The 18,680-nt window shown below is 44.0% G+C and overlaps 1 protein-coding gene across 2 annotated transcripts in view; it reads right to left on the bottom strand.

Moving 5' to 3' along the window:
- Positions 1-18,680, bottom strand: part of Sh3rf1 (SH3 domain containing ring finger 1) — a 161,151-nt gene that overhangs the window by 56,849 nt on the left and 85,622 nt on the right. For both annotated transcript variants that reach the window (XM_059244219.1, XM_059244220.1), the window contains one exon: positions 811-1,086. In XM_059244219.1, coding sequence (XP_059100202.1) covers positions 811-1,086 — 276 coding nt within the window. The remainder of the gene's footprint in view (positions 1-810; positions 1,087-18,680) is intronic.

Here is an 18,680-nt window from a genome sequence, read left to right as displayed (position 1 = left end):
TGTCTTTCAAATGGCGTTATTTCACTCACTGTAGTGGCGGTGGGGGACAAGCCACAGTGTGCACGTGGACGTCAGAGGACAGCTAGGCTGAGGTGGCCTTTTCCTACCACGTGAGTCCTGGTGAGCAAACTCAGGTCACTTATCAGCAAGTGTCTTCACCAACTGAGACATCTCACTGAACCCTCACGTCCTCCTAGACATCTGTGAAACTACAACCTTCTACCAAGAGGCCAGCTGCTTGTTTTTAGAGCAGTAAATGGCAACTCCAAGGCCATCCCCCTAGCATCTTGGACGTCTGTTTAAATTGTTCTCAGATAGTTCTTGCTGTCTTTGATAACACAGCAAATGCTCACCGGAATATACCTTCTACAGCTTCGCTTCACAAAAACATTGTTTGCTGTTTAAAATTCCAAACCATCTTATCAATTCAGTAAATATATTCCTGTGTGCTTTTAAGCACAGAAATTTACATGGAAAGTAAGAAGCAATGATGTTTCATTTGTTCTTTGGAATTGGACTTCAGCATCCCTGGATAGCACACGCCTCCCCCCTTCAAAGTGGTTCAGAAATAAACCCACTCTAAACAGGAAAATGAAGCTACAAAGATCGTCGGCCCAAATGGCCCGTCATAGAAGTCTACACACAAAATTACTTTCCTAGTGGCCTGAGGACGGCTTCCTGGTATCTTTAGAAGCTCACTGACAGAGTGCACACAAACTATTTCCCCTTTTAGCGAGATGAAATACCAGCCATGTTCCAGGTGTGCAGGAGTAAGGAGGGAAGCTGAACGCAAGCTTGTGGGTACCTCACCTTTGCGAAGGGAAGGCAGTCCTTGTCCGCTTCCTTGTCTTTCACTTCGAAGTCATAAAGTGCTTTGCACTGGGGCGGGGGCTGAGGTAAAGGTTTGAGGATCTGCACAAAGTTGGTGGGGAAGAAGCCGTGGACCCCGTTGACCTCCCCGTGGTACCAGTTTTCATCCACTTGTCTGCGCAAAATGATGATGTCGCCTTTGCTGAACTTCAGGTCTCCAGGCTCTTTTCCTTCGTAGTTATATAATGCTTTGGCACATGGTAACTGAGGTATACCCTGAAAGAAAGGAGGGAGGGATTTCAATGAAAGAGCAGTCAGACTCTGAAAATACGATTCCGTTGTTGTTGTCTTTAAGTCAAGATCAAATCCACCAACTTGGCCCTTATAAGAAAATCTTCCATAAAAACCTAATTACACTGACTATAATACAGATACAAAGAGCATGGTATCTCTGTATTATCCACCGTACAGCCTCTATGTAATATAGTGAAGCTTTGGTTTTGTTTGCCTGGGATTATTGCCTAAGTCTGTTTCCTGGAATGAAATTCAAAAATTCATAAAAACCAAACAGTTTTTATATGAATGATTTATTCATCAGGATAGGTGATAAGGCTGGAGAAGAAAAATTTAAACCAAAGCCTAATTTATCAACTTCCTAACTTCTTTTAAGCAAATTAGATTTTGGGCAAACATTTTCCTGATGTGGCTTTAAATGTGAGCACCAGGACTTAATCTTTTATAAACTCAGTATGCATTTATTAAGACTTTCTATGCTCAAGTATGGAATACAGCAGTTAAGACTACCCCGGAGCCTGAGCATACTAGTCAGGACTACTTGGTACAGCCAAAAGTCACCTGAAAAAGTCTCAGTTGAGCACTTATGAGGTTGGTCTGTGGGTGTCATTGGTGACTGTCTTGACTGCTAAAGGTTCGTCTGTGAGGGATTGTCTTGATTGTTAAGGATTAGTCTGTGTGGGGCTATCTTGATTGCTACAGGTTGGTCTGTGTGGGGCTATCTTGATTGCTACAGGTTGGTCTGTGTGGGGCTATCCTGATTGTTAAGGGCTGGTCTGTGTGGAGCTGTTCTGATTGTTAAGGGTTGGTCTGTGTGGGGCTGTCCTGATTGTTAAGGGCTGGTCTGTGTGGGATTCTTCTTGATTGCTAATTGATACAAGAGGGTCCAGCCCACTTCAGGCAGCACCATTTCATGAACATGTCGTCCTGAGCTGTATAAGAAAGGTGGCTAGAGGATCCTGTGAGCAAGTCAGCCATCAACTTTCCTCCATGGTTTCTCTTTCACATTCTCTTTGACTATTACCCAGGGGGTAAGCCAAATAAATCCGTTACTTGTTGCTTTTGGCCAAGATGGTTATCACAGCAACAGAAAGGAATCCAGAGCATGCCCTCTCAGGCTTTACAATCCACACTTTTTTTCAGACATGGTCTTTTACAATTTAAGGTATTGAACATGCTCTTCCTGGCTAAATAGCACTGTGAGGCCGAGAAGCAAAGAGACGAGATTGTAAACATTGCAGACTGGTTTTAAAAGGCAAAGTTAAAAAATGTGTGCAACTCCAAGACTACTTAATCATCCAACGAATTCAGTATGACACTTCCCAACGTTCGTGAACATCAGTCAGCACTTGAAGGTTTCTGGCCTCCCCAGAGTACTGCTTCCTATCACTGATACAGAGGATAAACGTCTTGAGTCAAATACATCTCTAATAATTCACAGAATTGGATTACAGCCTTCTGCTCCTCCTGTCTTCATCTAGGTATCTATCCATGCAAAACACACTCATCAAACTTTTACCTTTTTTTTTTTTTTTTTTTTTTTTTTTTTTTAAACCGGGCAATATGCAGTGCTAAAGACTTTTAAAGGAATAATGCATAGTTCCCCCTTGAGGGACAAGTAATGATAATCCAATGGTGTAAAGTAATGATAATCCAATGGTGTAAAGTCAATGATGGAAATGCCCACTACTAATGGGAAGAGAGAATTCGGGGCTTAGCAGATGGAAAGAAATGAAATATTTCCCTAAGTCTTTGTGGAAGCCTAAGGGGTTGGCTAAGCAAAGTTGGGGTAGGGGGGTAAAGAGAAAAATGGGGAGCATTCCACCCAGAGGGAATAGTACCATCAAGGAACACCAGCAGAGACACAGGCATGGGGAGAGCATTAGCAACAGAAGGTTCAAGAGAGGCCAGTAGTGTCAAGTTTACAGTGGGTCTTGAACGACACTGTTAACGGTCTTGGATCGATGGCTCCCTGCGAGCAACAGTCACCGGTGTGAAGTACAAGGGGGCTGTGTCACACTGTGGTCCAGGCAGACGAGGCTAGCAGTAAATAGAAAACGGGACAGAAGGTAGACACACAGCTATATGTAAAACAGCCGTACAACGGCTGATTTTCTTTTTAAGTTTAATTTTTCCGAGAAAGTAAAGCAGTACACGTGCTCATGTTCTCCACACTCCCCTCATATATACAAAAGAAGATCAACCTCTAATACTCTTGACGGGAACAAAACTTTATAATAGTTTCCAACAATTAGCTTGTTTTATAATCAGTCTAGCCAAACCTCTTTGCTAAATATTTCTGCTTGAATGAAGACAAACAGGAATTCTTTCTCTTGAGATGCCATTCGGCAGTCATCTTGTCTGGGCTTGGTCCACACGATGCTAAGTAAAATGGCGCTGAATGTCAGCATCCTTGGAAGGCATGAGTTGAGCCTTCCGGAAATACTGATGCCTTTATGTGTCTTTTTGAATCCTGCCTTAAGACCTAGCTTTAATGGCACAACTCTTGTTGCTTGACCTTGATATGATGACCTTATAAAAGACATCTGCTGCTTTGCCCGCTGGTTCCTCCCACATGCTCTTTGGGGACTCTGGCTCTTCACAATGTCATGACCTCTGATTATCATCTATTTAATACCCAATTTAGTAGAAGGTAGAATTCAAATCTTTGTCGGTCCTCACTCCGCTCTTTGCTATATTATGTACTTCCAAAGTCTGGTTATCACAGCTTAGCCAAATTTCCTGAAGCCAAGTTTGAGGAAATAAACGGAAAACAGCGCAGCAGCAAGTGTTGCTGGGGAGCGGGATGGAAAGGGCGTGACAAGGGACTGAGCGAACTCTTGCATCTGCTGAGACTGTGAAAGGCCATGGGGGACGGGAACAGACTCCATCAGGTCAGCTGCTTATTGGCCGTGTGACCTTGGGCGGGTCGGCTTCCCCGTTCCCTGACTTTGTCATCTGAAATTGTGGTAAGGGCTTGGTGAGTTTATGCATTTTAATTCCATAAAAGAGCCTAGAAGGAACTAAATGCTACATCCGTGAATCATCATCATCATCATCATCATCATCATCATCGATCAGTGTGAAAAGCCTGGTCACCAGTGAAATGGGGCACTTGACAATGCATTAGTTTTCATGCAGCTGAACCCTTTCCCTTTTGGGTGGATTCACACAGCAATTACATTTTTAATATATATACATATGGTTATATATAAAATATATATGTATATATATATTTTTTCACTGTACAATGATGCAAAGAATGTTCCTCCCAGGAAGTGCTCAAGAATTTTGAAATGTGCACTTCTGAAGCCCACATTTGTTTCCTGAGACGAATCCATTCATCTTCTGGTTACACAGAAGCAATCACAAATTCGCTGACATGCACCGTTTAATAGGGGATGGCATTTTAGATGTGGCTGTAGCTCATCTTGACAGGGCTAATGTAAGGCACTGGAAGCCTGCATGAATTAATTGGAAATCCTATTACAAACAGTGACAAATAACTCTATTCACCATTATGGCCCGTGCTCTCAATTTCCACCGCACACACCTCAATTAGCTCTGTTTGGCCGGCTCTACCCCAGATCCATGCCAGACCAATCCACACACCAAGATTCAGATGTGGTGCGCTCTTAGAGACCATTTTCAACGGCTCCTGGAAGAGATCTGTAAAGCTTTTGTGATATGCTGATGTGGAAATGGAGGGAATTTATTTCTTTACAGATCATTTCCACACCCCAGTGGCCTAATGGACTTATTAACTTTTCCACAAAGCGAATCTATTAAGTGCTCCTAAAATCATCAAGCATCCTTAATAGAACAAGTAGCGACGGGAAAACCTATTACGATGATGGCGCTATGCATTATGGCTAGCCTGGGGTTACTGGCCCCCATGCAACCAAAACTTCATTAATTCACACTGACTTGCTAAAGGTTGACTACCACGGTTATTTCGGTGATCAATAACCACAGAGAAAAGAGTCATAAAGCTTATGGCGACCGAACCCACGAGCAGACATTTGTGCATCTGGCAGTATTTTTCTATGGTGTTCTTTTTTCAATTAAATTCCAAGACACTAAAAAGCCAGTTTGTGTCAAGTTTCTCAAAGGAAGGTTTCCCACATTAAATAAAATGAATTCTCCCCTGATTTCAAACCGAGCAAAGTTCAGTGATCTTTAGAAAACTTATTCCCACACAGACTGCAGATGATTAAGGATAAATGGGGTAACGACTTGGAAGAGCAATAAAAGAACACATTTTCCTGCAACATCTGAGGGGAAAAAAGGCAAAACAATTGGTTTGAAAAACCCTAGGACTCGTCTTGTGGGTAAAAGACATCCCGAGCCCGGGGAGGCGAGGCCTTCCCATTCATCTCCTCCGAAAGGTCTGAGAGTCATGTCATCACCCCGGCCTCTGCCCTCTGAGCCTTCAGCTGCTTGTCTTCTGGATCCCCACATCAGGCCAAGGCCCCCGAGGAACTGCGGGGCTTAGATTTCACTTGGAGACTTTCACTTGGCTACACATGAAAGGGAGGCTTAAAAGGAGAGAAAGCCAGAGGGAAACCGCACTGCAGTCTAAACCTGGGGTGTGTGGCTGTCACTCACGCTTCCAGCTTTATCAAAAAAGCTTGGAAGCAGAGACGGGCAAAGTATTAGAACCATTCTTTATCAGCAGCGATTTCAGCAAACACCGAATTGTTTTGCTCGTGAAGAAAGAGCAGGACAGTGGACCCACTTTACTTTGCAATTAATGCTTGCTTCTGAATTACACATTCGAGTTGCTACGGATGACATTAAAACCCTCACACGATCCGCACACAAATATTTGTGATTAAGTGCTTCCCACCTCCATTTCTGCACCACCGCGCACATTCCAATATATCTGGCGAAACGCTACTTGATGAGCCGGCTGAGAGTCCACCAGGTAAATAAAACACTCACTGCCAATTTATTTCATGGACTCAAAATGCCAGTGCCCAGATATACAGGCAAGGCAGCCTCTCTAAACTCGGATGCCTTCATGCATTTCTTACTGCTTCATAAATTAAAACAGATTCAACGACCCCCTGAAAAGGAAGTCTAAAAGACACTCTGACAGCAGGGACAGCTATAAAGCAGGAATTCAGTTATATCCAAATTGGCACTTGACTCTGCCTGACTCTAGCTCAACTTCCAAAAACTTTTCAGAAAGAACAAAGAAACAAGAGCTGGTACTACACACAGAGAAGCAAGCATCACAGCGGATTAAAAAGAAATAATTTTTGAAAATGACGTCAATTTATTTGGGTATGCGTGCACCCGTGCACCATGGGTGAGTATGTGTGGACACATGTACCACGACAAGCGTGTGTCGGTCAGGGGATAATTTTGTGGAGTTGGTTCTCACCTTTCATCACGTGGGACCTGGGCACTGAACGCAGGTCCCCAGCCTTGCACGGCAAGCTCCTTTACCCAACGAGCCATTTTGCCGACCCAATATAATATACTTAATGGTTATTAAGTATAAAGGTTTGCCTTCAGGGTGCCTAGGTCAAATCACTACTCAAATACGACTGGACTCTGATTTGAAATATTTCAATTTCAAAACAGTGCCGCAATGATTACTACGAGCTGTATTTCTAAAGTAGTGTGGGGAAAGTATGGGGAGTCTCAAATCTCCTCTAAGTCCATATGTTATTTGCTGTCCACTTTAACATTTACTTGTAAAGCGTATTGCGCTACAGGATTTTTCCCATTTCCTTCAGCTTCTGCAATCTCACTCACCCCAAATTTGTCAATAAAAACTTCCGTGTAAGCACTATGCAGTGATGGATTGCACCTCTGAAGCTCTACATACACTAATCGTAACTTAAAACCTACCACTGCTTTGAAAATAATCAGCACTTAAGGCGGAAAAATTTTCCCCACTTACGTTTACTTTTTTATTTTTATTTTAGGGTGCCCGGGAAACAACACAGGCCCTGGTCCACTGAGTCACACCCCAACCCTACACATACCCATCCTGTCCATTCTGTTACCCTCGCATCCCCTTCCCTAACACGGCTGTTTTCTTCAGCTTTCTCTTGAAGCAAGCCTCTTCTTTATCTAGCCAATCTTTCTCCCCTACTCCAGATCTGGTTCCAATTTTACTCCAACTCAAGAGTGTAGGCTGACCCAGGCCAGCCTAAGGGGGCACTGAGGCACCCAGTTTGAAAGCAGTGCTGTGGAGGGAAGAGGTGGATAACAGAACACTTTCGAAAAACTTATATTAAAAAAAAAAAAATGGGGGAGAGGGACTAAAATGGAGAGGTAGAAAAAAAAAAAACCCAGCAAAATGAAACCACGGTCGCAAGAATAATTCCTGAAACATGGTCTTGTCGACATCAACAATGTCTTTACAATCTAGAGATGGTTCCCAGTGACCTCTTAAATCAAATTAATGTTCTAAATCATCGGTTTTACGGCCCCCAGTTTGGGTTGACCGTTCCACCTCGTATTTCCTACCCTCAGCAAGCAGAGCACTCCCTGGCTGTCATCACCTCCAGGCTCCCGGCTCACAGATGCCATGCCTCCACCAGCAGAAGTTACTGTGAGCAGCAGCCCACGTCGGCTGCCCCCAGCCCCGGTGTTCAGCCAGGCAGTTTTGTTTCACTGTCTTGCAGCTGTGGAACAATCTCTGTACACTGTAAATATGTACGACTCTCATTGGTTAAGAAAGAGCTGACTGGCCTATAGCTGCACAGGAGAGATTGGGCGGGGAAAGTCAGATTAGGAGGATGTTGAGAAGAAGGGCAGAGACTCACGAGCCACCAGCCAGACGCAGAGGAAGCAGGAGATGTACATGCTGTACTGAGATCAGGTACCGAGCCACATGGTGGAACACAGATAAAAATATGGGTTAAGTTGTAAGAGCTAGCTAGTAACAAGCCTAAGCTATTGTCTGAGCATTTATAATTAATATTAAGTCTCTGTGTGGTTATTTGTGAGCTGGCTGGCAGGACAGAGCTGACCAGAGGTCCCAACAAAAAAACTCCGCCTACAACCTGCAGTTGATAATTACACATCTCTTTTGCTGGCATTTTTGTCTATCTAAAATGGTTGCTTCTGTTGCAATGGTATAAATGAGGCCACGTTCAGAGATCCAGTTCTGGTGTGGGTCAACAGGTGGTCCAGGCTCTGTCTCCCCATCTGACAGAGGTGCTGTTCTTACCGGTACCCAGATTGCCCTACTCATAACTGTCACAGTATTTACCTCCCTCAGTGTAGGAACCCCCCCCCCCCCCCACCACCACCACAGCATCCTGTAGTGTGAGACTATGTATTATCCATCTTGGTACCCTGAGTACCTACTTCAGTGTCTGTGAATAAATTCTTGCTGGAAAAAATTAATGAAAAAAAGTGTTGTTGTCCCTAGTGGGCTGAGTGCTAACATGTGGATGGACAAGTGGAAGAAAATTATTTTCAAGGAAAGGCAACTAAAAGGAGAGTTGTGTAGGTAGGTTTGCCGGCTTTGGATATACTGTGCAGTACACCCAGTCATATATTTATGAGTCTCCAGGGCTGACTGCTACATTGTCCTTTTGAAGTTATCTTCAGTGCATCCTCTGTGCATGCTACACGCTAGGCATGGGATTCTGAAATGTGAGGGCCATAGGAATACTAAACGAGGGGGCATTTCACTCCTGGGGTTCTGAGAAACCTGAGGCCCTCAGGAGTGTTCCAGAGAGACCCAGGAAAACGTGAACAAGTCCTGCTAATTGGCAGCCACGTCCACATACAGACAGCGTTCTGGACACGGACACTTGAATGCTTTCTGTGAAGCAAATGGCTGGCATTTGAAAAATGTAAAACAAACTATGTAGCAAGCCACAGCAAACAAATATTTTCCTTACAAATTCATTCGGCGGTTATGAGGAAATAGCCCTATAGCTGATTTATAGGTTTTTCTTGGATGGCCTTAAAAGGGGGAGTGCCCAACTGACAGACAAAACTCTAAAACAAATTTTTAATGTCTTTAAGGGAATACGGCAATTGAGAACGTAATTCACTGAAGTAAAATGCAGGAAATTCATGTCACTCACTGTCCCGAATGTTCGTCCGCTATTTCACTACGTGCTTGAAAGCTGTGATAGCGTTTTTGCAGAGAGCACAGAAATTTCCCGGGAAAACCCCCTGCAGAAGTAACTTGAGTTACTAGCTTGAAGACTCAAGGCATGATGGGAAATGTTTCCTGGTAAAATGTGCAGTGTCTGCCTATTGGAAAGCAGTTTGGTTCCTGGCAAAGCAGCTGCCCCTCCCCTTGCCCCTGCCCCTGCTCCCTACTAACCATCTCACCTGGCCTGGGGCTGAGGGTTAGACAGGCAGGAGTGGCCACATGCCAGGAACTCTGTGCATCCTCACAGAACCCCAGGCAAGGAAGACCAAGGAGAATGCACGAGAGGAGGCTGTGCTATTATAAAGATCTTAGAAGAACCCAAATCAAACCTGACGATGTGATTTCGCATTTACGCATGCGTGTCTCCAAAGTATGCCCACACAAACACTGAATGTGGAAAACAGTTTCACAATGAAAACAACATTGCAACAGATCCAAGCACATGCGGTCAACAGACAAAAATGCCAAGGCAATTGGACTGTAGAAAAGATAAGCTTTTCAGAAGATGCTAGAACAGTTGAGATGGGACGAGACTCGGCCCCTATCTGACACCATATGAAAAAAAAAACTAATTTCAGATGATTTCCATAATCAAATGTGTACGTAGAAACTTTAAAGTTTTCCAGGGTGACAAAACAAAAGACATTTTAGTAATGGACTAGGAGAACAACAAAATAAAAACTAACCATTAAAGCTCAGAAACCGGACTTTCTTAAAATTGGATAGGTCTGTTCATCCAAAGACACCGAGAAGAAAATAAAAATGTAAGTGATAGATTGGGAAAGTATTTCCAGTGTTAAAATCTAACAAAAGGCTCAATCCAGAAACACAAACACTCCTATGAATCAACCAGAAGCAAGCCATTTGCTTTTGAAAAGGGACAGAACAGGGGTTGTGGAGAAATTCAGTAGTCAGGACCAGAGTTCAGGTCCCAGCACCCACTTTAGGCAGCTTACAACCATTTGTAACTCCAACCCCAAGGGAATCCAATGCCTCTGGTCTTCTTAACGCCATACTCAGGAGCACATACCTACCTGCAGATACACATGTACACATACATAATTAAAAATGATAAAAAGTAATCCTATTTTTTTTCTAAATTGAAGATCCAAACACAGAAAAGAGAGTTGTACTATATGGTCATGATCGGGACCCAACACCTGGGGTAATAATGAAATCCAAAATACCACTAGAATGAGATATTATGTCACGTTTATTAGACTAATGGAAATTTAAGGATGATTGGGCTACAGCTCAAGGATAGAGCACTTGCCCAGCATGTGAGGCTCTGGGTTCACTCTCTAAGGCTATAATATTAACAACAATGAAAAGAATAAGGGAACGAATAGTTTAAAGATTGACAAGAGAAAACATCAAAAATAAGAAGGAAGTGAAACTCCCATATATAACAAACAAGAATTAGAAACCTACAAATTCTTATAAAGGTACATCGTTTACTTTATGACTTAACAATTCCATTCTTCTGTATTAACTAACAAGAAATGGAAACATTATGTCCACACAAAGACTCGTTCAAAAATGCTCACTGGGGCACTGTTTATGAATACCAAGCAACAAAAATAGTCCAGATGTCCATCAGGGTGAGAACAGACAAGGGAACGCTACCCAAATATAACTATGGGGGCTGTGAGTGCAACTCAGTGATACCACTGGCTTAGGATGCTGTAGCCCTGGATTCAACCTCAGCACCACCACCAGGGGCATACCAAACATGCCACAGGTCAGTGAAAATATCCGCTGTAAGTATCATGAGATCATGCTGACACAGCACTCGGGAATAGGCAAAACAAACCAACTGTGATGGAAATCAGAATAAGAGGTGCGTGTGAAATGGGAAGTGTGCAGCAAGAGCATGGGAAAGATTTGCAAGACTACATTCCGCATCTGGGCAGGGCCAGGAGGTGCCCAAGGTAAAACTTGTATCAAAATGAAACAGATTGCTCACTTGTGAACCATACTTCACATATGTAAATTTTACCTCAGTTAAAAAAATTTTTTTAGAGACAAAAAAAAATCAAGAATGACCTAATGCACCAGGCATCTTACCATGTATCAACACAGGGGGGAGAAATGCAAAAATTCAGGCTGAATAAGCTATACTGCCCATCAACAGAACGGCAAAGCTAGGAAAACAAGAAAACTAAAGTATGAGATGGGTGTGACCAACTTTTTGGCATTGCAGCATACACCATGATCTTGCCCCCTTCACAGTTCATGTCTGAGAACTGCATAATCAAGTTACAGCACACACACACACACACACACACACACACACACACACACACACACACACACACCCTCTAAGTAAGTTTAGAATTTTGTGTTGGGCCATTTTCCTGTCTATCCTTGGCTGCATTTGGACAAATCTGGGAGACAGACACTGTTCCAAAAGGAAAGCTCTCTCCAAGCAGGCAGGGGCATAGACAACGTAGAATGCCTGAGATAATCCGACTCTGCCCTGAGCACCAGGCCGCCTCTCCCCACCCCACGTCCAAGATGCACTCTAAATCTCATGAACAAAGGAAGAGAGAGCTACGACATGCATGGCCATTGGGGACAGAGAAAAGATGATGAAAGAAGGGGAAAGTATCATGATGGACAAGCCACAGAACTGAGGTGCATTAATAGGGCAGTGTTGGGAGTTCAGCTTTCAACACTATGCAAAGGTCTCACACAAAGAGAGAAGACTGGTTCCTAGTCACTGAAGAAAAAACACAGCTCAGACCGATGCATGCATTATTGAAGATGGATAAAAGACTCTCCTGACGGGGAGAGCTGTTAAATATTGCAATGGATTATGATAGCTCCTCCACTGGAGACTTGTGGAAATAGGACCGTCTCACACGCTTGGCTCTGCTTATATTATAGGCCAAGGGGCAGATTACAAGGGCTTTCGAGGAATACTATGAGCTCTTTAGCAATCAAACTGTTTGAAAAATAATTCTCGATTTTTGTCCTATTTCTCTTTGAAGGGCAGATTCAAGAATAAGTGTATTGGTTAGGTGTTTGTTTGTTTGACAACACGACACAAACTAGAGTATCTGGGAAGAGGAACCTCAGTTGAGAAAAACGACCCCAGCAGAAAGGCCCATAAGTCAGCCTGCGGAGCATTTTCTTGATTAATGATTGATGTGGGAGGACCCAGCCCACTGGAGATGGTTCCACCCCGGGAACCCCGGGGCAGGAAGGTGCTCCTGGGTTGTATAAATAGGTAATCTGAGCAAGCCAGTAAACAGCGTTCCTCCATGACCTCCTTCAGCTCCTGCCTTGGTTTCCCCCTGATGATGGTCTTTTTGGTCATGGTGTTTTCTCATGACAGCAGAAAGTATCTACGGCAATAAGCACAGAAATAAGGTACAGGAGGTCGGCAAGGGCACACTTAGGAAGAAAACAGACATGGAACTTACAGAAACATGCAATCTCGACAGCCTGGATCCTCCAAACCTATGGTAACCTGCTACAGTGTTGTTAGGAAAATCTGGGGATGTCGCCAGCCAGTCAGCCATCCTGCCTTTTATCTAGTTATTTAAGCCATGAAACAGTCGCATGGGGCATGCATATATTTCCGTTCCTACTCTTCAAAGGGATGTTCTGGCAGTCAATTAAATGTGGAGCCGCAGAGCAAAGACTGAATAATTACTTTAGAATAACAGCCTCTTAGTTTCAAATAAATTCATTACAAGGACAATAAAATCAATCCCATGGAAGCCCCAATATAGAACCAAGGTCTTTAAAATACAATTAAGTCTCTTCATGTTAAAAAAAAAAAAAAAAAAAAAAAAAAACCCTAACTCCCAAATCCTATCCATGCGTAAGCTTTACCATTCCGTTTTTCAAAACGGAGTAACAAAAATGGTAGCCAAGCAACCTTAGCGCCCTCCCAGCTCAGCGCCTCCTGCAACTGTGGGAAACGGTGCTTGAAAAATACTTTGGAAATAATTTTGTGGTAATAAAACTGTGGTGATTTTTTTTTTTTTTTTTTTTTTTTTTTTGGTTTTTCGAGACAGGGTTTCTCTGTGTAGCTTTGCGCCTTTCCTGGAACTCACTTGGTAGCCCAGGCTGGCCTAGAACTCACAGAGATCCGCCTGGCTCTGCCTCCCGAGTGCTGGTATTAAAGGCGTGCGCCACCACCGCCCGGTGATATTTTATTTGTGCTGAAATGTGGTGATGTTTTATTTGTAGGTTAATAAATAAAGTTTGCCTGGAGATCAGAGGACATAGCCAGCCATAAACAAAAGTCAGGCAGTGGTAGCACACGTCCGTAATCCGATCACATGGCAAGCAGAGTCTCTTCGTGTTCAAGGACACACCAGGGAACAGCCAAGCGTGGTGACACACGCCTTTAATCCCAACACCAACCATAGAGACCTGGAGGTCTGTACAGACAGGCAGTGACAAGGAAGTGAGGTAGCTAGGCTAAGAGCCAATGAGAGGGCAGAACAGGAAGGCAATAAAGGCGCAGGTTAGACAGGAAGAAGTCTCGCTCTCTGGGGAAGCTATGGCAGTGTGGTGAGCTAAGGTTAGCTGGTGGCTCTATTTATCTGATCTCTACAGCTTTCACCCCTGTATTTGGCTCTGTGTTTCTTATTTAATAAGACTGTTTAGAAATTCGTCTACACAAAACACTTGAAGACACGAACTGCCATGCTTCCTCTGGAACGAAAAATCAAGAGTGCACTTGCCATGAACAACTTTACCAGCAGGTATATGCATGTTTCACTGGAGCGTCCCTCCGGACAGAGTATTCCCGCTGAAGAATGACAATCACCTCGAATTAAGAATAAGGAAATAAAGCAATGTGGGGGGGGGGGCTTTAGTGACTAAGCCGGCTGTCCGGCTGCTATTGTAGTCTAAATAATTAGACAATGAGATATGAATTAGAGATGTTTCCAAACAAAACGAACGATTGATCTAAACAGTTTCCTTCTTCCCACTCTCTCCTACCCGATCGACCTCTGTTCTCTCCCTCTCTCCCTTCCTTCTTTCCTTCCTTGTACATATTTATGAGGTGCAGCGTGGACAGGTGAGACTTGGAACCCTTCCCACCCACCTCCGTTCTTATCCTCTCTCCTTCCTTCCCTCCTTCTTTTCTTTCTTTGGTTTTTGAGGCAGTGTCTTGCTATGCAGTTCAGGTTATTATGCAGCGCAGGCTGGAGATCCTCCCGCCTCCGTCTCCTGAGCACTGGGATCGCCGGCATGCACTACTGGCCTGGGCTCTTATATATCTATTGATTTACCTTTTTTATGTAGCAAAGCACACGAAACTCACACCTGAGGCTCCTTTTACCAAGCGCTTAATATCAGCCTCACGTGAGAGTCACGTACCACAGGCGCAGCGCCAACAGCAGGTGGAGCAGCCCACTGCCATGGGGAGCACCCAGGCACTGCCATGGGGAACACCCAGGGCGCCGTTCTCTAGCTTACTTTTCTGAGGCAAGCTCTCTCTCTGAACCTGCTTCGCTAGACCAGCTGACCAGCAAGCCCCAGGAGCCCTCCCGCCCCCGCCTCTGGATGGCCAATAGTCCAGGTGTGTGCGGTCACACTTGGCTTTTGACTTCGCTCCCGAGACTCTGATCCTGGGGGCTCAGGTTTGCACAACGGTACTGACTTAAACATCTCCCCAGCACCAGGAATAGATTTTCTGAGGACACAATAATAGCAAGTAGAACTAACGGACAGAGAACACGCATACACACTTACCTCTGGAGGGCAGGGCACGGTGTGAGAGAGAAAGAACATGCGTGCACTATCATAAACAAGTATTGCTTTAAAACTAACCTGCTGTGTGTGAAATTCTAATGTCCCGGCTATAAATTTCAATGGATTATTTTTTTTAATAAGTGCATATAAAGACTACCAATAATATAAAGGGTAACCTTTCAACAACCTCACTTGAGAAACAAAACACTTTAAAAGCAATCGAAGCTTACTGTGTTTTACTTCACCAGTGATACAGCAGATAAGCTTAAAAGGAATGAGAAACTGCTCTCTGTAAATATCCCCCCTCAGTCCCCCTCCAAACTGCTCCTAACTAAGCCTGATTAGCGTATTCAGCTGCATTAAATAGCGGACATGCAGTATCAATGCCTCAGGTAAACGCCCACTATCCCGTTACTCTCTATAATAATTACACTTTCAACTTTACTATGCTAGGTTCCTTTATGGACATCAGGGAAATCAGTAGTAAATAAACACAACACAACGACAAGAAACTAGGAAGAAAGAAAAGAAAAATAGAACACGGGTTGTCTCCATGGTCATGTGCTCTGTTTCTGCGAGCCGTGTGACTCAGTTAATTGGTAAGATTTCACTTTGAGGGCATATGTCCACAGTGTGATCCAGTGGCACTGAAGATCTTGGAGCCTGGGGGTTAAGCGTGTTAGCTTTGGGAAAAATAATGAAAGCCTAAATACCTTCCCTCAATTCCAAAGGGGTTAGTTCACTGAACTTGTGAACACATGGAAATCACTTGACATGTCACCTTCAAAAATACCTCCTTCTTATGCAAGTGTAGAGATCAAAATATGATCCTTTTAAGAAGAGGATACCAAGTCAAATGGCTAGTGTGTTTGTGTGTGTGTGTGTGTGTGTGTGTGTGTGTGTGTGTATGTATGTATGTAAGAGCAGGGAGAGAATGAATGAGCTAGATTCATTCCTGAACAGAAGCAGCCCAGCCCTGGAACCTGCTTAATAAGATGCTTGTTAAATGCACAGGATGGGGCGTGTGGCTTCTGCATTTCCAGGAGCTGCCAGTCAAGGGAATGTTGTCCCGGGAATCTCAACTGGAGCAGCAAAGGAATCAAGGGCCAGTCTCCTTCCCAAACTCCTTTGCTGGTTCTTCTTTCTCAGGGGACTCAGGGCTCCATCTTTGAGTCCCTTTACAACCTAAACTCACTCCTAAGATGATGATCTCATCTATTTCCTTCTTTAAAATCCATGTGTACAAGCCTTTCTCAATCATGGATACATACTAGAATCAACTACGAAGTTTTTGGGTTCCTCCTCCTCCTCCTCCTCCTCCTCCTTCTCTTCCTCCTTTTAATGTTTTTAAGGCCCCACACCAATTAAACAGGCATCTCTAGGGTTAGTTAGTAGTCTGTGCATTTTTAAGAGCCCCTGGATGACTCCCCACAGGCACAGCTAACCATGACTGCTTCACCTAACTGCTGGTCCACCTCACACGATACCTCTCAGATCTGATCCCAGCCAGCACTTCTCACCTGCGCTCTGAGTGCCTTCCTCATACCTCAACTTACCTCAAGCTGCCGTGTCTGAAACAGACTTCTGGATTCCCACCTGCCCCTCCACCAGTTCCCCCCACCCCATCCTCACACTTCACCTCACTACTCTGGCCAAAAGACTCAGCTTTACTGTGGTGCCTCCATTTCTGTACTTTCTCGGCCCACACTCAATCCTTCAGGCAAGCTTACGGTCTCGAACTTCTAAAGAGACGCCGCATCCCTCCACTTCTTACAAGCCCCATGGCGGCCAGCCTAAGCCAGCAATACTTCTTCTACGCTGCTACTCTTGTCCCTGCCCCATGCATCCTCGGCTCTGTCTCTCGTCTGTCAGTCTTTCCACTCACTTATAATCAAACAAACCTCTTCCCATGGCCTCCTTCCTTTCTGTCCTGAGGCCCTCCTTACTACCAGACGCCCGCACCCTGATCCTGGACTTTCAAGCCTCTGGAACTGTGAAAATGTAGACTATCTCAACCTTTACACTATTAATCACACGTTGGCTCCAGAGCTAAAAGAAAAACAACAGAAGGAAGTTATTACACAAGGCCCAAGCTCGTTTTCAGTGTCAGAGCCGAGGAATTTCTCTAATCATAAGCTGCCAATCAACATGGACGCCAGCTCACCACCCACCAGTGTGCTGCCTGGTGGAACTTTGGGGCCCCCTCCTCCTCCTCCTCCTCCTCTCAGCATTATTTTTTTTTTAGCAATCCATTTCTCCTTCCTCACTCAAGAACACTTCACACCCAGAGCAACGAACGCTGAATGGTAATTTTTCCGGCTCTTTGAAGGTATGGCGGTTAGTAACATTTGAAAGAATTCTAAGCCAACTTTGAGTACAGCACTTTATACAATTCTGTTATTCTAAAACAAACACGGAGCATTATGCTCTGGATGTCAGCTGCACACACCACTGCCTTGGAGACAGAAATACATTCGTTATTATGGTTTTACTTATCACCGTGTCCTTTTAGACAACATGCATCTTTTCCTAACAACACCCTCAGCTTGTACAGTAGAGGATCTTTACAAACACCCACTTGTAACAAAGGAAACATTTTTTATTCTCTAAGATATAAACTACACAAAAGCCAAGACTTGCAGGAACAGAAACAAAGATAGTACAAAATAAAGCACTGATGTGTGGGAGCAGACGAAGTCCTGAATGAATATGTATTGTTAACATAAGCTCTGCCATGTCAAGGGTGCCAATGCCTCAGACCCATGGGGGTGGCCAGGCCTTACCCTGGGCTCCACGAGGAAGCTGACAGTGTATCCAAAGAGTATCAACCACAGCTTCTTCCTCTCAAATGACGACAGCCAGAGAGTGCACCCCCACAGACACCCTCTAGATTTAGCTAAGCCCACCTCTTGGTTCATTTGTATACCATAAACCTACCTCCTCAATTCAGATGTACAATATCAACACGCTGAGTCTCCAGCCCGCTGGCACTCCCAGCGAGGGCACACAGCCCGCCCAACCTCAACTTCTCTGTGTGTCGGTGTGTCTCTGCCATTTCCGCATCCCCTCGCGACCTCGGTCAGATCAATCCCTGAAGCTGTGTAGGTTGTAGCACCAAGAGATCCCCATACTGACTTAAATACACACACTTTGGAGATTCTCTGAAAGCGCACTGCATGGGTAGGAAAGAACATTTACGTTTTCTATGTCCCCGTCACTTAAGGGAGTAGCGAATAGAAGTCACTTCCTACGTTAGTGTTGCCATTAGGCACGTTTTGACGATGTTAACTGTCTGGTTCACTCATTTTTAAATAAGCTAAATAGTTACTCAAATATTTTCATGTCTCTATATTTTTATCTTATCTACATATATAGAATGTAGGGATTAAAAGCAGAAATATCCTGTATGTAGTCAACAAATATACTTCATTATCTATCCAAGTGACAGTATTATATATTTGTATATATAATGAAAACACACACACACACACACACACACACACACACACACACACGGTTGGGGATAAAGATAAAAGTGCTAAAACTTTAGTTTTCACAGGCAAAGTCTTAAGACTATTCTTTTTGTGTTTTGTTTTGTTTTTCTCAGAAACTATGTGCCCAGGGCTGGGGAGACAGCTTGGTCAGCATAATGCACATGGTATTATAGAAACCTATTTCTTTGCTATTCCCTTATGTCTCAGACTTCCGCCATTGCATC

Source organism: Peromyscus eremicus, chromosome 17 (genome assembly GCF_949786415.1).
Source record: "Peromyscus eremicus chromosome 17, PerEre_H2_v1, whole genome shotgun sequence".
Classification (NCBI taxonomy): Eukaryota; Metazoa; Chordata; class Mammalia; order Rodentia; family Cricetidae; genus Peromyscus; species Peromyscus eremicus.
Note: the sequence above shows the minus strand (reverse complement) of the source record. Positions and strands in the feature narration are given on the sequence as shown.